At 35.6% G+C, this 12901-nt stretch overlaps 2 protein-coding genes across 4 annotated transcripts; both read right to left on the reverse strand.

Annotated features, from left to right (window-relative positions):
* Positions 1-1778: 1778 nt before the first annotated feature.
* On the reverse strand, positions 1779-4545 carry LOC118053435 (F-box protein SKIP2). Of its 2 annotated transcripts, XR_012170108.1 has the most exons (2): positions 1941-4545; positions 1779-1832 (listed from the first exon to the last, which is right to left on the reverse strand). XR_012170108.1 is itself a non-coding variant. In XM_073409812.1 (1 exon), the coding sequence occupies exon 1, from the start codon at positions 3855-3857 to the stop codon at positions 2136-2138; it is 1722 nt and encodes a 573-aa protein (XP_073265913.1). In that variant the 5' UTR covers positions 3858-4545; the 3' UTR covers positions 1850-2135. The 2 variants fall into 2 exon arrangements, 1 of the variants encoding a protein (XP_073265913.1); XM_073409812.1 differs by lacking the exon at positions 1779-1832 and having other exon boundaries at positions 1850-4545.
* A 1596-nt stretch (positions 4546-6141) lies between these two features.
* LOC118053410 (magnesium transporter MRS2-4) lies at positions 6142-10632 on the reverse strand. 2 transcript variants are annotated; one of them, XR_004688365.2, is made up of 5 exons: positions 9084-10632; positions 8565-9001; positions 7345-7629; positions 7012-7144; positions 6551-6779 (listed from the first exon to the last, which is right to left on the reverse strand). XR_004688365.2 is itself a non-coding variant. In XM_035064661.2 (4 exons), exons 1-4 carry the CDS (start codon positions 9436-9438, stop codon positions 6501-6503), a joined length of 1356 nt encoding a protein of 451 aa, XP_034920552.1. In that variant the 5' UTR covers positions 9439-10630; the 3' UTR covers positions 6142-6500. The 2 variants fall into 2 exon arrangements, 1 of the variants encoding a protein (XP_034920552.1); XM_035064661.2 differs by lacking the exon at positions 7012-7144 and having other exon boundaries at positions 6142-6779; positions 9084-10630.
* Between the last annotated feature and the right edge of the window lie 2269 nt (positions 10633-12901).

Below are 12901 nucleotides of genomic sequence, written 5' to 3' on the forward strand. Positions count from 1 at the left end.
AGTGTAAACAACATCTTTCAATTTCTCAATTAAAAAAATCATGATATTCAAAAACAGATTTATTACACCTACACTTTCTAAGTTTATTCTATTATGCGTAAGCAATATTTTTCTATTTTTTAATTAAAAAAATTATAATACTCGAAAAAATATTTATAAGATAACATTTTTTTTTTTTTTATGTTAAAGATTAACTTGAAATCTTACATGTAGCGTAACTTGATCATAAAGACTAGTTTCTATAACTAAAAAAGGTTAGGGTTATACTGTAAAGATCAATGTCAGTATGGATTACACTATACAATCCATAGCAGTCCACTCTTTTTTCATACTTGGAACTAAAGTTACTGAACTTTATTTATTTTCAATTTCACCCTTTCATGTTATGTTGGCATAATTTTACATTTTAGGAATTGTTTTGATTTGCATACTCTCTTGCATTTGAGGTGTCATAAAATATTATAACATTTAATTATAGATCGATTTTACCGAATAGAATTTTATATTATAGTTTAAAAAACTCAAACAACATGGAAAAAAACAAACAAAAGAAAAAAAGAAGATTCCGTTTTATTTTTACTTTCAGAAGGTATGGAAATTTTTATTTTGATCCATGAAGTTTTTGCTAAACTAGATGTGGTCCTTGTTGTTTTAGGTTATTATATTTTGACCCTAAACTTAATTTCTTTCACATTCCAATCCCTGAATATTAAGAAAGAGAGAGAGTCGCAAAAAAAAGAGAGGAGAGAGCCACATTCTACCATAAAAAAAATAAAATTGATGGTAATAGTTTCATTTTATAGATGGTAGTTTAATGGATATAATATTACCCTTCAAACATTCCAAAACGATTGCACACCAGGGCCTATAATGTGGTTTTTTATCTATTTAATTTGATTTTTTTTATTTTTAAAGTGATTAGAGGGTGTGTTCGAGATTGAGAATATGCTTATTAAGATTCCTAAGACGTTTTAGATGGTGTTTTCACGTAAAAAAACAATTTAAAAATTGAATTTTAAAGGTACTAAAATTAGCCTTGATTTTTCGGCTACTTGAGATGGCTGGAATATTTTTTTTTACCAGAAGATGCATATATAATTGTTTTCATTTTCTTAACCTAGGTGAGCTAATGGTACATTATCCATTCACATAACTGACCAGTCCTCAGCACACGAGCCTAGTCCCAGGCCTAAGCTTTCATCTTTAGAGGCTACCCGTGATAGATATGCCTTGCCTCTTTGGCCCACAAAAGCTTTTTTTTTTTTTTTTTAAAAAAAAACCAAAATAGATCCCCATTTACATTGCTATTTAATAAATTATCCGAGTATAATAAAGCACATGAATTCAATAAGAATATATATATTTTTTTAATTTTTAATTTTTTTATCCTAGTATTTAATTAGCATTCATAATTATTATTATTATTTATATAATTTATCAGTTAATGTTTTTTTTTTTCAATTCATTCTATGAAACATATACAACATTTTTCCATTTCACAACTAACAAATTTCGTGCCAGCGCCTTCTTCCCTTGCATGCAAAATTAACTTGAAATAAATTTTATCCGATATATATGTTGCCTAAAAAAGGATAATTTGGCTAGATGCTGCCAAGAATGTGTTTATTGTTTTATTTTTCAACTTCTGAAAGATAAATCTCTAGTAAATGAAGAAATCACACTCCTAATTTGATTATTCCTAAGGATTATTTGCAATCATGGTGTCTTTGCTGCCACCTTCCTTGCCTTCTCAAATTAATTACCGTAGTTTCTCAGACTGTTTGTTTCACGTTTCCCTCCATGGAAACTCTATCTTCAAAGAAAATCCTCTCCTTTTGGAAGATTCATGTAACACCACAAAACAGAAAATTGCATAAATATATCAGCAAACTCTCGAATAAAAGAATCAGAAGGGGAAAAATAAAACAACACTAGCAAACCTGAAAGATGCAATCCGAGGTACACGTCACTCCTCGGAGAAGGGAAAGGAAAGGGAAGCGAAAATACACCAAGAACAAGGAAGCAATATTGATGATGTGCCATTAGCTAGCAGAATTTTATATTGGAAACCTAGCTAACAAGTATTAGTAGGTGATGGTGGCGGTGCAGCTTGGAATCGATGATGATGGCGAATATCAACTAGCATTGTCTTCAGTTGGCCTCCTCCTCCTACCAAGTTGAAGAGCGCTTTCGAATTTAGACCTGAGCAAGAGAGCACCCCTGCTGCTGCAGATAACATGAGTTGCTGCTACTGTTGTTGTTGATGCTGCTGCTGCGCTCCTGGTACTATTGGTGTTCGTCATTGCAGTCGCGGTTCCTTGTTCTTCTTCATTTACTGCTGATGATAATAATGAGATTCCTCCACTATCAAACAGCATTGATCCTGCATCCAATGATACCACCAACGAACTCCTCTGGAACCTCAATCTGGACACCATTGCCGGAGTGACCCCTTTGCACCTCTTCACCTTCAACTTCACCAAATTGGGGCAACCGCGCCCAACAGCTTCGATCCCTGACTTCGAGACATTGGGGCAGTTCTTGATGCATAGCTTCTTCAAGGCCAGGAACTTGGCAGCAATAAATGCCATTTCCGAATCCTGAACAGAATCGGTGTTACAGAGGGCCATCCGCTCAAGTCCGGGGCAGTTGGAAGCCAGGGCGTTCAGAGATGGGATAGCTATTGGAATGCCCATAAGCACCACCTCCTGCAGTTGGGAACATTTGTTGGCTATGGAAAACACCCCCCCATCACCAATAGTCCTGCTTCCGAACCTGCTCCATGCATCGATATGTAGCTTCCTAAGCTTCCTGCAAGAATTTGCAATTGCGGATAACCCATCGTCAGTACAATCAGTGGTGCGGCTGAGGTATAGAAGCTGGAGGTCAGGGCAAGAAGAGGATATGGCCAAGAGGCCTGCATCGCCCATCTGGACGTTTTCCATCTGGATCTCAGAAATGGAAGTGGTTTTGCCATGGAGACTAGTCTCGAGAACTCTGTCCCAGTTACCGGAGCTCCTGCAAACAATGAGGGTTTTGATGGAAGCGGAAGCTGAGAGAATTAGAGGGATGAAAAGGCGAGCATTGTGAAGATCTTTGAGGCACAGCCGCTCCAGCCTCAGGCTCCTCTTGTAGCAGTAATTGTGAACATCCTTCTCCTTCTTGATGGCATCTCCAGCAACAACAGCATTAATATTGTTATGATGATCATTAATAACATCACCACCATCGACATTCAAAGCTCCAGGCCACAATGACGATGCAGGGGTGCTGCTAGTGGCATCCAGCTTTCTTAGGCGCTTGAGGGTGAGATCTTGGAGAGAAGGGCAATTAGAGAGAAGGGAGTTGAGGCCTTTGGCACCAAAACCACAGGATGCAAAGGACAGTTTTGTGAGGAGAGGGGGATGGTGGAGAGAGAAAGCATGCAGCCCATCGTCAGAAATATGGATGCAGCCCTTGAGTTTGAGCTTCTTGAGAAATGGGAAAAAGACGGGAATGCGAGAGAGGGCAGCATCGTCTATGCTGAAGAGCTTGCGGGAGCACTTGAGAGACAGAACGGAGACTGTGTTGAAGCGAGAGAGCAAGGAAGGCAGGCATGGAGACAACTCGGAACGAGCAAGCAAGACAAGGCGGTTTCTTGACTTCGAATCCACACATTTCCATCTCTTGCAAACCAGAGAGCAAGAGTTCCTGTCAAGGCAACCCAGCTTCCCAAACACACTGCCCAGGCACTCGTCAGGTAGACTCAAGGTCAAGTCGTCGTCCCCATCAATATCACCGCTGTTTTTACCAATGATAACAGGCCTGTAAATCTCATGGCCATTATTGCACGAGCATGAAGAAGAGGATTGGCCCATCCCCCTCCCGGATTATCTGGATGGATTGTGTATGATGAGCAGGAAGAAAGCATACAAAAAGAAGAAGGATGGAGGGTAGCAAGCTTTTGTATCCATAGATAAGATGGATTGCTCGGTACTAGTACTCCCAACGAACGGTAAATGTTATTTGTATTCTGCCGTTGTGTTTTTCATTCTCTCTAAAAGAAAAAAGGTTGCAGGAGATAGGGCTTGTTTGGTTCGGTCCCAGGGATAGGCTTGTTCTTGAACCACACAGGCACACACCACCCAGCATCATTGCTCTTACCAAATAGTTCCTTAACTGGAAAGGACCCATTGATGAGACAAAGAAAGAAGGGAACACCCGTGGTCTGGTCTTGGGGTGGGCACCTTTTCTCTTCGAAAGCGTGGGGCCCTGTGTCCCTTATGCTGTCTGCTTCCTGCAATGGGCATCCTCCACGTGTTTCCTCTCCTCTTCTTCTTTTTTAAGCTTTCTCTTTTCACCTAGGGAGAGGCAAAACTCTCCTGGACAAATGGCAAAAGTGTGGCTGATGCGACAACTACTGTGACAGGATGGCAGGAACTTCCATAATAGTGCTGCTTGTTATCATTTAAAACCTAAAAAAATAACAACAAAATGTTCTCCAATCCCTTTCCACGACATCTTTTGGCTTTGCAATTCACCTGTTCTTTTCATTTTTTTTTTAAAAAATTTAAATTAATATTTTACTATTATTTTGATTTGCCAACCTTCACCAACTCAGAAAAACAAGCCCCATGTCTCTGGCTTACAAACACAATTTGAACTGAAACCTCCCCCCTGAAATTCGCATGCTTTCCCCTCCTCCCTTTATTCATTCCATCTTCCTAGAAAGAAAAACAGTAACAAGGGCACTGCTCAAACTTTAAGTCTACTATGAAACTTGTCGTCTAACATAATGATGTAAACCTGCACCCAAGTAGCACAAAGTTAAATTCCAGTTTATGTTCTAGTCTTGTGAAATGGTCTGCTGCTGTCATTTGTGCTAACCAAAAAAAAAAAAAAACAGAAAGGTCAATTTTACTTGTGTTTTTTCTTCTGATTCTACTTTTGTGTTTACTGCGGGGTATACAACCATTCACAGTCAAAAACCGCAAGAGCAAAAACAGTAAATTTATGTTTTTGCTATTGTATTTTTTAAAATCCGAATCAACTCAAAGGCTATAAAATTAAAATAATATAATAAAAGAATAAAAGAAATCACTCATGTTAACTTTTTAAACATATAATTTGAGGTATTAGACTGAAAACACTTTATTTAGAAAAAATCACAAAGCTCAGTAATTAATCAATCAAATATTTAAAGACTGAAATTAAAAAAAAATTAATCATGACAATTTTTTTTTAAAAAAATAACAATTAAACAAAATTATGATGATTACTTTTCTTCTCTCATGGAGCCAGGCCTGCCAAGAAATAAAACTCAAACAAGCTGAATCAACTCAATGTAACTACATGAAAAGATGCACTGCGCTATAAATTAATTTTAGTGCTGCTTTTTGTTTAGGCATGCAATGGTTGTCCCGACTGCAAGAAGATCAAAATTCAGAATTCCTGCAGGTTAAAAAGAAAAACATCGGAAGAATTTTTACTGTGTTCTCTTCTCTTACAACAAAAAAAGCCTTATCCCAAACTAGTTGGAAGCAGCAATATGAATCCTTTGGTGCCATGCAAACCATCATATACCAAATCCACCTAAAACTCAAGTTAACAATTAAAGAAAATATAAACCGTACTTTTAAAAACTCGAACTTGTTTTGTCATTATCTATTTTTTATCCCTGTTTTTTTTTTTTTTAAAAAATCTAGGGTACAAATAACCAATTCAAAAAAACATGTATTTTCACGTAATTCAACTAATTTCTAGCAATTTTTTAATTATTTATTCTTTCACTTATGTTTTCATATTGAAAAATTTTCTAAAATAAACAAAGAAAAAAAATCAATAAAGAAAAAAGTGTAGGGGGTATCGTGATAATTAAAATGGAAAAGGGGGACTGAACTGAATACAAGATTTTTACACGAAGTTCACATCAATGTCCCTTGTAAAAAGCCTAGCGGGTCAACTTGAATCTAGGTTTTTTTTTTAAAAAAATATAATTAAAAAATAACTGATTTAGTAATCCAAATAAAACCGCCTTTTATTTTTTCGATCAACATCTTTTTGATCCCTAAAAAAAATTTGTACAGCCCTCACATACCATGATCCAAGATTTGTCTCGGGTTTTAAAACTAAAATGTAAATAACTTATCCTTGCAGCCAATCTCACGACTAAAATCTCAAGTCGACGATATAATACACAAGGAAAAAATAATAGCAGCATAAACACAACTTTTACAGCCCTCTGTTTGGTTGCCATGAAAAGGATAAAAAAATTCAGCATTACATGAATGCAAGAGTCATATTTTTTCAGGCCCCAAGAAAAAAGAAAAGAGGAAGAGAAGAAGAAACTGACGTGTAGCGTACTTTGGTATGGACATAAGAAGATCACCAGTGATTTCATACAGTAAGGTTGCCCTCTCCAAATGCACTTGTAAGACAGTGTACTGGGATTCACAGATAAGCCAGTTGTGAGAATCTACCTCATTAAACACACATCTGCAACTGGCAAAGAGTTAAAAGACTTATGAACCAAGTAGCTTCTTCCATCTGGCATAACCTAGAACAAGCAGGAAAAGAAACAAACATCCGGTAGAAGAACTTCCCACAAAGTAGCCAAATATCCCATTTATATTATACAATCGACAGGGAATGTTCATACCAAACATCCCAGCTATCAGGGTGTCCACTGCAATAGCAAAAGACGCAATGGTTAATATCAGTTGGAGCTGGATGAGTTCATTTCGCTGGTTGTCAAGCTGAATATTGACATAGTCTTCTGTGTCGTCAATGTACTCACGAACCTGAAAATTCAAGAACCCAGTTAACTTCAAGAACGTGAAGCTAAATAATCACCATAAATGGATTGAGCAGTCCAATAATCTAATCATGGATGCAATTGAATAGCAAAGCATTTTATGCCACTTTCTCACATTCATGATTCCCTCATTGAAAAATCTTCACCATTAAAAGACAACCAATTATACAAGCAGAAACCTAAGTGGGAGTCATTAATCCTTTAATTGTTATTCTTGCCTGATTGGGATTGGCACATTGATTTTTGTATGACACCGGTTGCAGTTCAATCAGAACTGACCAGACAAAATTCCGTAGAGTTCAAAGCCCTATGAGCTTCTCAAATTATATCATCCATCAGCAATTTAGCAATCTGAAAATTACAATAGAATACTTTTAATATTGAGGCGAAACATGTCCCTCATAATGTCAAGACCTATTTAATTTAGACCAACAAGCTTGCTTTTGGACCAAGAACATCCTTAGAGGGTGACCAGTGTAAAAACTGACATTTATCAAGACAATTATTTGCTTAACATTTTGTCAAGTTGTAGACAAGGAGGCAATACTCACAGACAATATTTTATTTCGTGTTCCATCTAGCTGCATAAAATAAGCCTCAAGCAACATCTCCAAATCCTCTACATCATCATCATCATCCAAAACACTGCTGGTCACCATACTTGCACTCCGGTTAGAGCCAAGTCGAGGGAGATGTGGTGTAGCAAGGGTTATGCTATTTGAAGCTGCAGAACCCACCAAGGCCTCAGATTGCTGATTCTGAATCCACTTCCTTGTCAAATACAAATCTGCCATATCTTCATTGTCATCTAATAGATGTTCAATTTCATCCCTCACCTGATATTAGACAGATAAGTAATCCTTGATGAGAACATAAGAGAAAGTAAATTAGGATTCAGCATCAACTGTAACATTCTTGATGAAGTCTGTCGGTTTCATGTATAAAAAATATTTTACCGCACAAAGTAAGTGACAGTTTCAAGTTTCAAGAATTATGGAGGGAAAAAAAAAGACACGCAAAATTTACAAGAGATTTACAAACATTAAAGAGTTAAAAAACATTTCCCACAACAATTTCTAGCAATAACATGATTAATGTAAATAGCTTCATTAAGATTTTTGCATGAAGTTTCCATACATTCCAGCATATATAGGGAGAGAGGAAGATTGTGCATGCGAAATGATGTTCAAATAATGTACGGTAAAGTTAGGTTCTTTAAAATGCATGAATAATTTCTACATGCCAACTCCCCTGTTCTTTATCCACGCATTTCCAAGATTGCATAATTCAGCTGAGTAGAATATTTATTATTCCTATGATACTGGAAAAAGATAAGCGGAGGCATTGTATCAAGTTCAAGTAATTGGATTCCAAGTTCATATTGAAATTGGGGGAAAAAGGAAGAATTGTACATAAGGGATGGCAAAGAAGATGCTAGATGCTTTCTTGATCTATCTTACATGTGTGCACACCTAGATTTAAAATTTATTGAGAGGAGGGGGGGTCTACTGGAAAAATTGTTAAGAGATTCCATTCAGATATGTTCTAGCTTATATCTTCTATAAGTGCATCTAAAAACTAAGAAAAATCAAATTTAAACATTAGTTTTCAATGCTAAGAGTAAAGCCGTACGTGTTAGTATTATCAGTACCAGTATTATTTTGTTTGACAAATTAGTTTTTTCTTTCTTTCTCAGCTGTACTATTGAAGAGTGAAGAGAGATTGTTGAGCATGACAAGTATTTAGATCACTGTATTGGCAAACTACCTACCTTCTGTACACGAGCAAGCAGACGGGTGAGATTGCTTTTCAAACTGCGAACATGTTCAAGATTCTTGGTGCTAACATTCCTGGCCAATTCATCCAGCACGGGATAAGCATCTCTCTCCAGGTCAGCCACATTGGAGTCCAAGTAGGTACAGACAACCTCCAAAGCAATCTCCAGAACTTGAAACTCAAATGGAAGCTCACACTGCAAGCCTTCAGCAGCTTCTGGAACAGGCAGCCATTGGCCCCCGGTAGAAGCATGAGTGTCTGCATTCTGAGAGACCTGTTGGATGTTAACCGCGGTCTTATGAGGAAGTTGTTGCCTTAGCTGATCCACAAATGGAAGAACCTCCTGGCACAGAGGATCCAAAATCAGGATTTCTTCAGCAGTCACTATAGCCCTTATAAACTCTAAGTTGACAACCATGGCTCTCTCCCTGGCTGGAAACAATAATAAAAATTAAAAAACTAACACTAAAAAGGAAGAAAAGGACAATAAAAAGAAGAAGAGGAAGGAAATTACCAAGAATGTTAGAAGAGTGAGAGAAGACGGGGCCAAGAATTCTCAAATCCCTAGCAGGAATAGAGACGCGCTTGATGATGGCACTTTTATCACATTCCACCAGCTCCGAATTCCCCAGCCTATCAAATCTCATCCACAGCCTGGCTGCTCCCCCGGCCTTCTTCTTCCCCTTCCCAGGCCCCGTCGCTGCCCCAACCACCAAACTATTGTTGTTGTTGCTGTGATTAGCATCAATTAATTCCGGTGATCTCAACGGTGGAGGAGGCGGAGCAGATGGTGGTGATTGCAGGCCACCAGCCTTCTTTAACCGACGACGGCTGTTTTTGCGTAAAAAGAAAGGCAGGCCCTTCCCCATTTTTTATTGACGTGTTTCTGGAAGAAGGAAAGAGACGAATTCACTGAAAATCATGGAGACCCCACAAGCAGAAGCAGCAGCGGAAGCGGCACATGCCATTAACTGATTTATCAGTTTCTCTTGGAATTAATTTCTTCACAAATACACATCAAATAATGTTGTTGTTTTGGGTTTTGTGGATGATTGATTCTATTATGTTTCTAGGGAGCCCAAAAAAAAATTAAAATAGAAAGAAAGACCTGCTTTCAATCAGATAAACGAGAGAGAGAGAGAGAGAGAGAGGGTGAGAGAGGGTGTGCGTTGACCTGATTCTAATGGGAGAGATGAGATCTCTCTCTAAGCCCTAATGGCGTGTTTTAATCGGATAAATTTGGGAGTTAGCATATAAAATACAAAATAGCATATAAATTTGGGAATTAGCATAAATATCGCGATATTAATTATAATTTTATCGTGATTTACAATCATGATAATTAATAAAATGTCTACATAATAAACAACTCTTTTTCAACAAGAAGATTCAACCATCTCCCACTCCTCCACCATGCATGAGTTTTTGTTGAGACCAACACTTGTTCATCATTGCCCAAAACAAAAACCACCATATTGAGAAATCAACAGCCCCCACACCATTTTTTTTGTCTTTATCCAAAAATAAAGTCTCCGTTGTAGTTTTGAGCATACAATGATACAAGAACATCAGCCTCCCATTTTTCATTCTCCTTCCCCATAATCACTAGAGGCCATACCCGTGAACCCCAACTTCCTTTTCATTTTGTCTTCTGCTAAATCTCTTGCAAACACATAGCCTCACATTTCAACACCAAACCCTTCCCTTCACTCGCGGCAAGCAACTCCTCACCACCAACAACACAAAATGCTCCCATCCTCCAGCCGACAGCCAACAACTCCTCCCCTCTTCACCGTGGTCAGCAACAACAGCCACAACCAACTCCACCTTCAACCAAACCCGATCCGGCCAAGCCGTGACAGAATCTCCTTCAGCAGCTCCTGCACGCCGACCTCCTCCTTTTCGCTAGTTGCTCCTCTTGGTCACAACCCCCTAAGCTATTGATAGAACCCATCTAAAAATAATAGAGGCAGGGAAGAAGAATTATCGACTCTTTATGCTGAGTTTTTCTTTTTTGCAGGTGCCGGCTAGCTCTCACTGATGGGATAAAAAAAATATCTTCCATTATAATTGATTTCGCACTTTCAAAACAGATATTTAAGTTATTGTGTTTAGAAAACGTTTATAAAATATAATATTTTAAATTGTTGTATTTTAAAAGTGTGATGTTTAAATATATCATGTTCTTTAATAATAATATTTATTAAATTTCATGTTTATAAAATATTACATAATTAAAATATGCTAATTAAAAAAAATCGTTTTAATTAGTGTCTGAGTAAGTCAATTACTGCAAGAGAATTTGAGCCAATTTTATTTTTATTTTTTATTTTTATTATTACACCACCACTACTGTTATTATTTTACTTTACTAATTTATACCTTATATTATAGCAACAATTACATAATTTTCCATGGGACGCAGGTCATATAAAAAAATCTTAAATAGGAAAAATCCCAAGTTATGGAGAACTTTTTGGTAGCCAACAAATGAACATTTAAATTCTTTACTCTAATTATTACTTGATTTTAAATTAAATTATAAATAAATTATCATGATCTAATCAATTTAGAATATTTAAAAATAATTTGGATGATCAATAAAAATATAATTTGATTTTAAAAAAAATAATCATAAACCCACTATCTTGGTCAAAAACTACACTGACCTTAATAATTTCTTAATTATTTTTTATTTTATTATATAATAAAATAATATGTTTTTAAAATCGAGTATTAACTCAATGTTGAAATGTTTATTTAAGATCATAATAACCTCATAGAAAACAAATTATAAAATTCAATGCCTAATCAACCCCAATTAATCTGCACAACCTGTGATTCGGGTCATGAAATTTACTAGATTTAATAACATTTTTTTTTAAATATATTTTTTATTTAATTAACGACAAAATAAAATAGATACTAGTAAAACTGTAACAACAAAATTATGAGATATTTGTTTAAAATTGTGATAAACCAACAAAAGCAAACTAAAGTAAATTGCATAGCTCAATTCAAAATCGACCAAGTAATAAAAAATAAAATTAAAAAACAAATACTAACAAAACTAATAAAAACTCAAGGTCGAATTACGAAATTGAAAGAAAAATTCCATAAAAAATCGAAGAAAAACAAGGGTCAAGCTTGTGGGCTAAGCCTATTCTTTAAATTTTCTTAAGGATGAAATGTCATCCACCCACTTTTATTTTTTTTTTAAAAAGTGCTACAAGCCAACTTTAGATTTTGTCCATCATAAATGGTTAGAAAGTAAAGTAGTCGATTTAAAGGGCTAAAAAAACATTTCATCTATTTTTCCAACTAAAACACCTAAGAAACATCCTATGGATCTATAAGTTTTTTTTTTTTTTTTTTTTGTCTTAAATGAGTATTTAATTGGTTAGAAAATAAAAAAAATTAACTAAATCCAAAATATTCCTAATCCCCAGTCTATTTTTTTTTACAAGATAAAGGAAAAAAAAAAGACTTGAATAGAATCCCTCAAATAAAATTTGTTGACAATAAAAACAACGAGTTTTATTGCTAAAAAGTGGTTATTTGCCATGAGATAATTGCAATTGTGATGGGTAAAAGTGAAAAAAAAAAAAAAGACTTGGTCTCTTGGGTTAGGAAGGCCCAAAGTTCCTGGTTTTTGAGAAAAAAAAAAGAAAACGACGCGTCACTTGCACCACCCAAATTCATATCACTTCTAGTCGTCGAAAAATTGATGTGACCTGTTTTAGATCAAGAGAAGCCCATTTTAATCCATATTTTGACAAATAAACAAAAAACAAGAAAACACCATAATCACCTTTTAAAACATATTCATAGCCTTTAATAACTCAGAAAACTGAATCCAAAACCATAATCAACTCGAAACAAAAATTCTTTCGAGTTCAGATCTATCCTTTCAAGCAAGTTTAAGAAGAAAAAACATCGGGTATAAACTTTTTCTATTAAAAAGAACTCATTGACACCAAAACCACTTGTTTTCATGGTTGTAATTGGTCTCAATTGAGATTCTCTCTCTCTATCACCAGAATCTGGTCACTTTCCCTCTTTTCTCTTGAATATGGGATCAAAAAATAAGAAAAATAAAGTTTTGGACCAAAATTGAATTTCATAACTTATTAAGAACTAAAAATTTATAAATTAGGACCAAAATATAAATTTAGGCTCAAGTTTAGAAAAACTATATTTTTGCTGCTTTATTTATCCCAGTCCACTATCTTTGAATTTTGCTTTCTTTGATAAATATGCTTTAATTAGCCATTAATTTAGGCCTATAAAAATACAAAAAAAAAAAAAAGAAGTAATTGTAACAATCCAAAA

The sequence above is a fragment of the Populus alba genome, chromosome 6 (assembly GCF_005239225.2).
Source record: "Populus alba chromosome 6, ASM523922v2, whole genome shotgun sequence".
NCBI classification, from domain to species: Eukaryota; Viridiplantae; Streptophyta; class Magnoliopsida; order Malpighiales; family Salicaceae; genus Populus; species Populus alba.

Excerpts from the sequence above, each read along its gene's own strand:
- LOC118053410 (XM_035064661.2), bottom strand. The coding sequence starts at position 9,438 with ATGGGGAAGGGCCTGCCTTTCTTTTTACGCAAAAACAGCCGTCGTCGG. Across the intron at positions 9,002-9,083 it reads TCACTCTTCTAACATTCTTG|CCAGGGAGAGAGCCATGGTT; the intron begins GTAATTTCCTTC and ends TATTGTTTCCAG. Across the intron at positions 6,780-7,344 it reads CACGAAATAAAATATTGTCT|GTTCGTGAGTACATTGACGA; the intron begins GTGAGTATTGCC and ends TTGAATTTTCAG.
- LOC118053435 (XM_073409812.1), bottom strand. The coding sequence starts at position 3,857 with ATGGGCCAATCCTCTTCTTCATGCTCGTGCAATAATGGCCATGAGATT.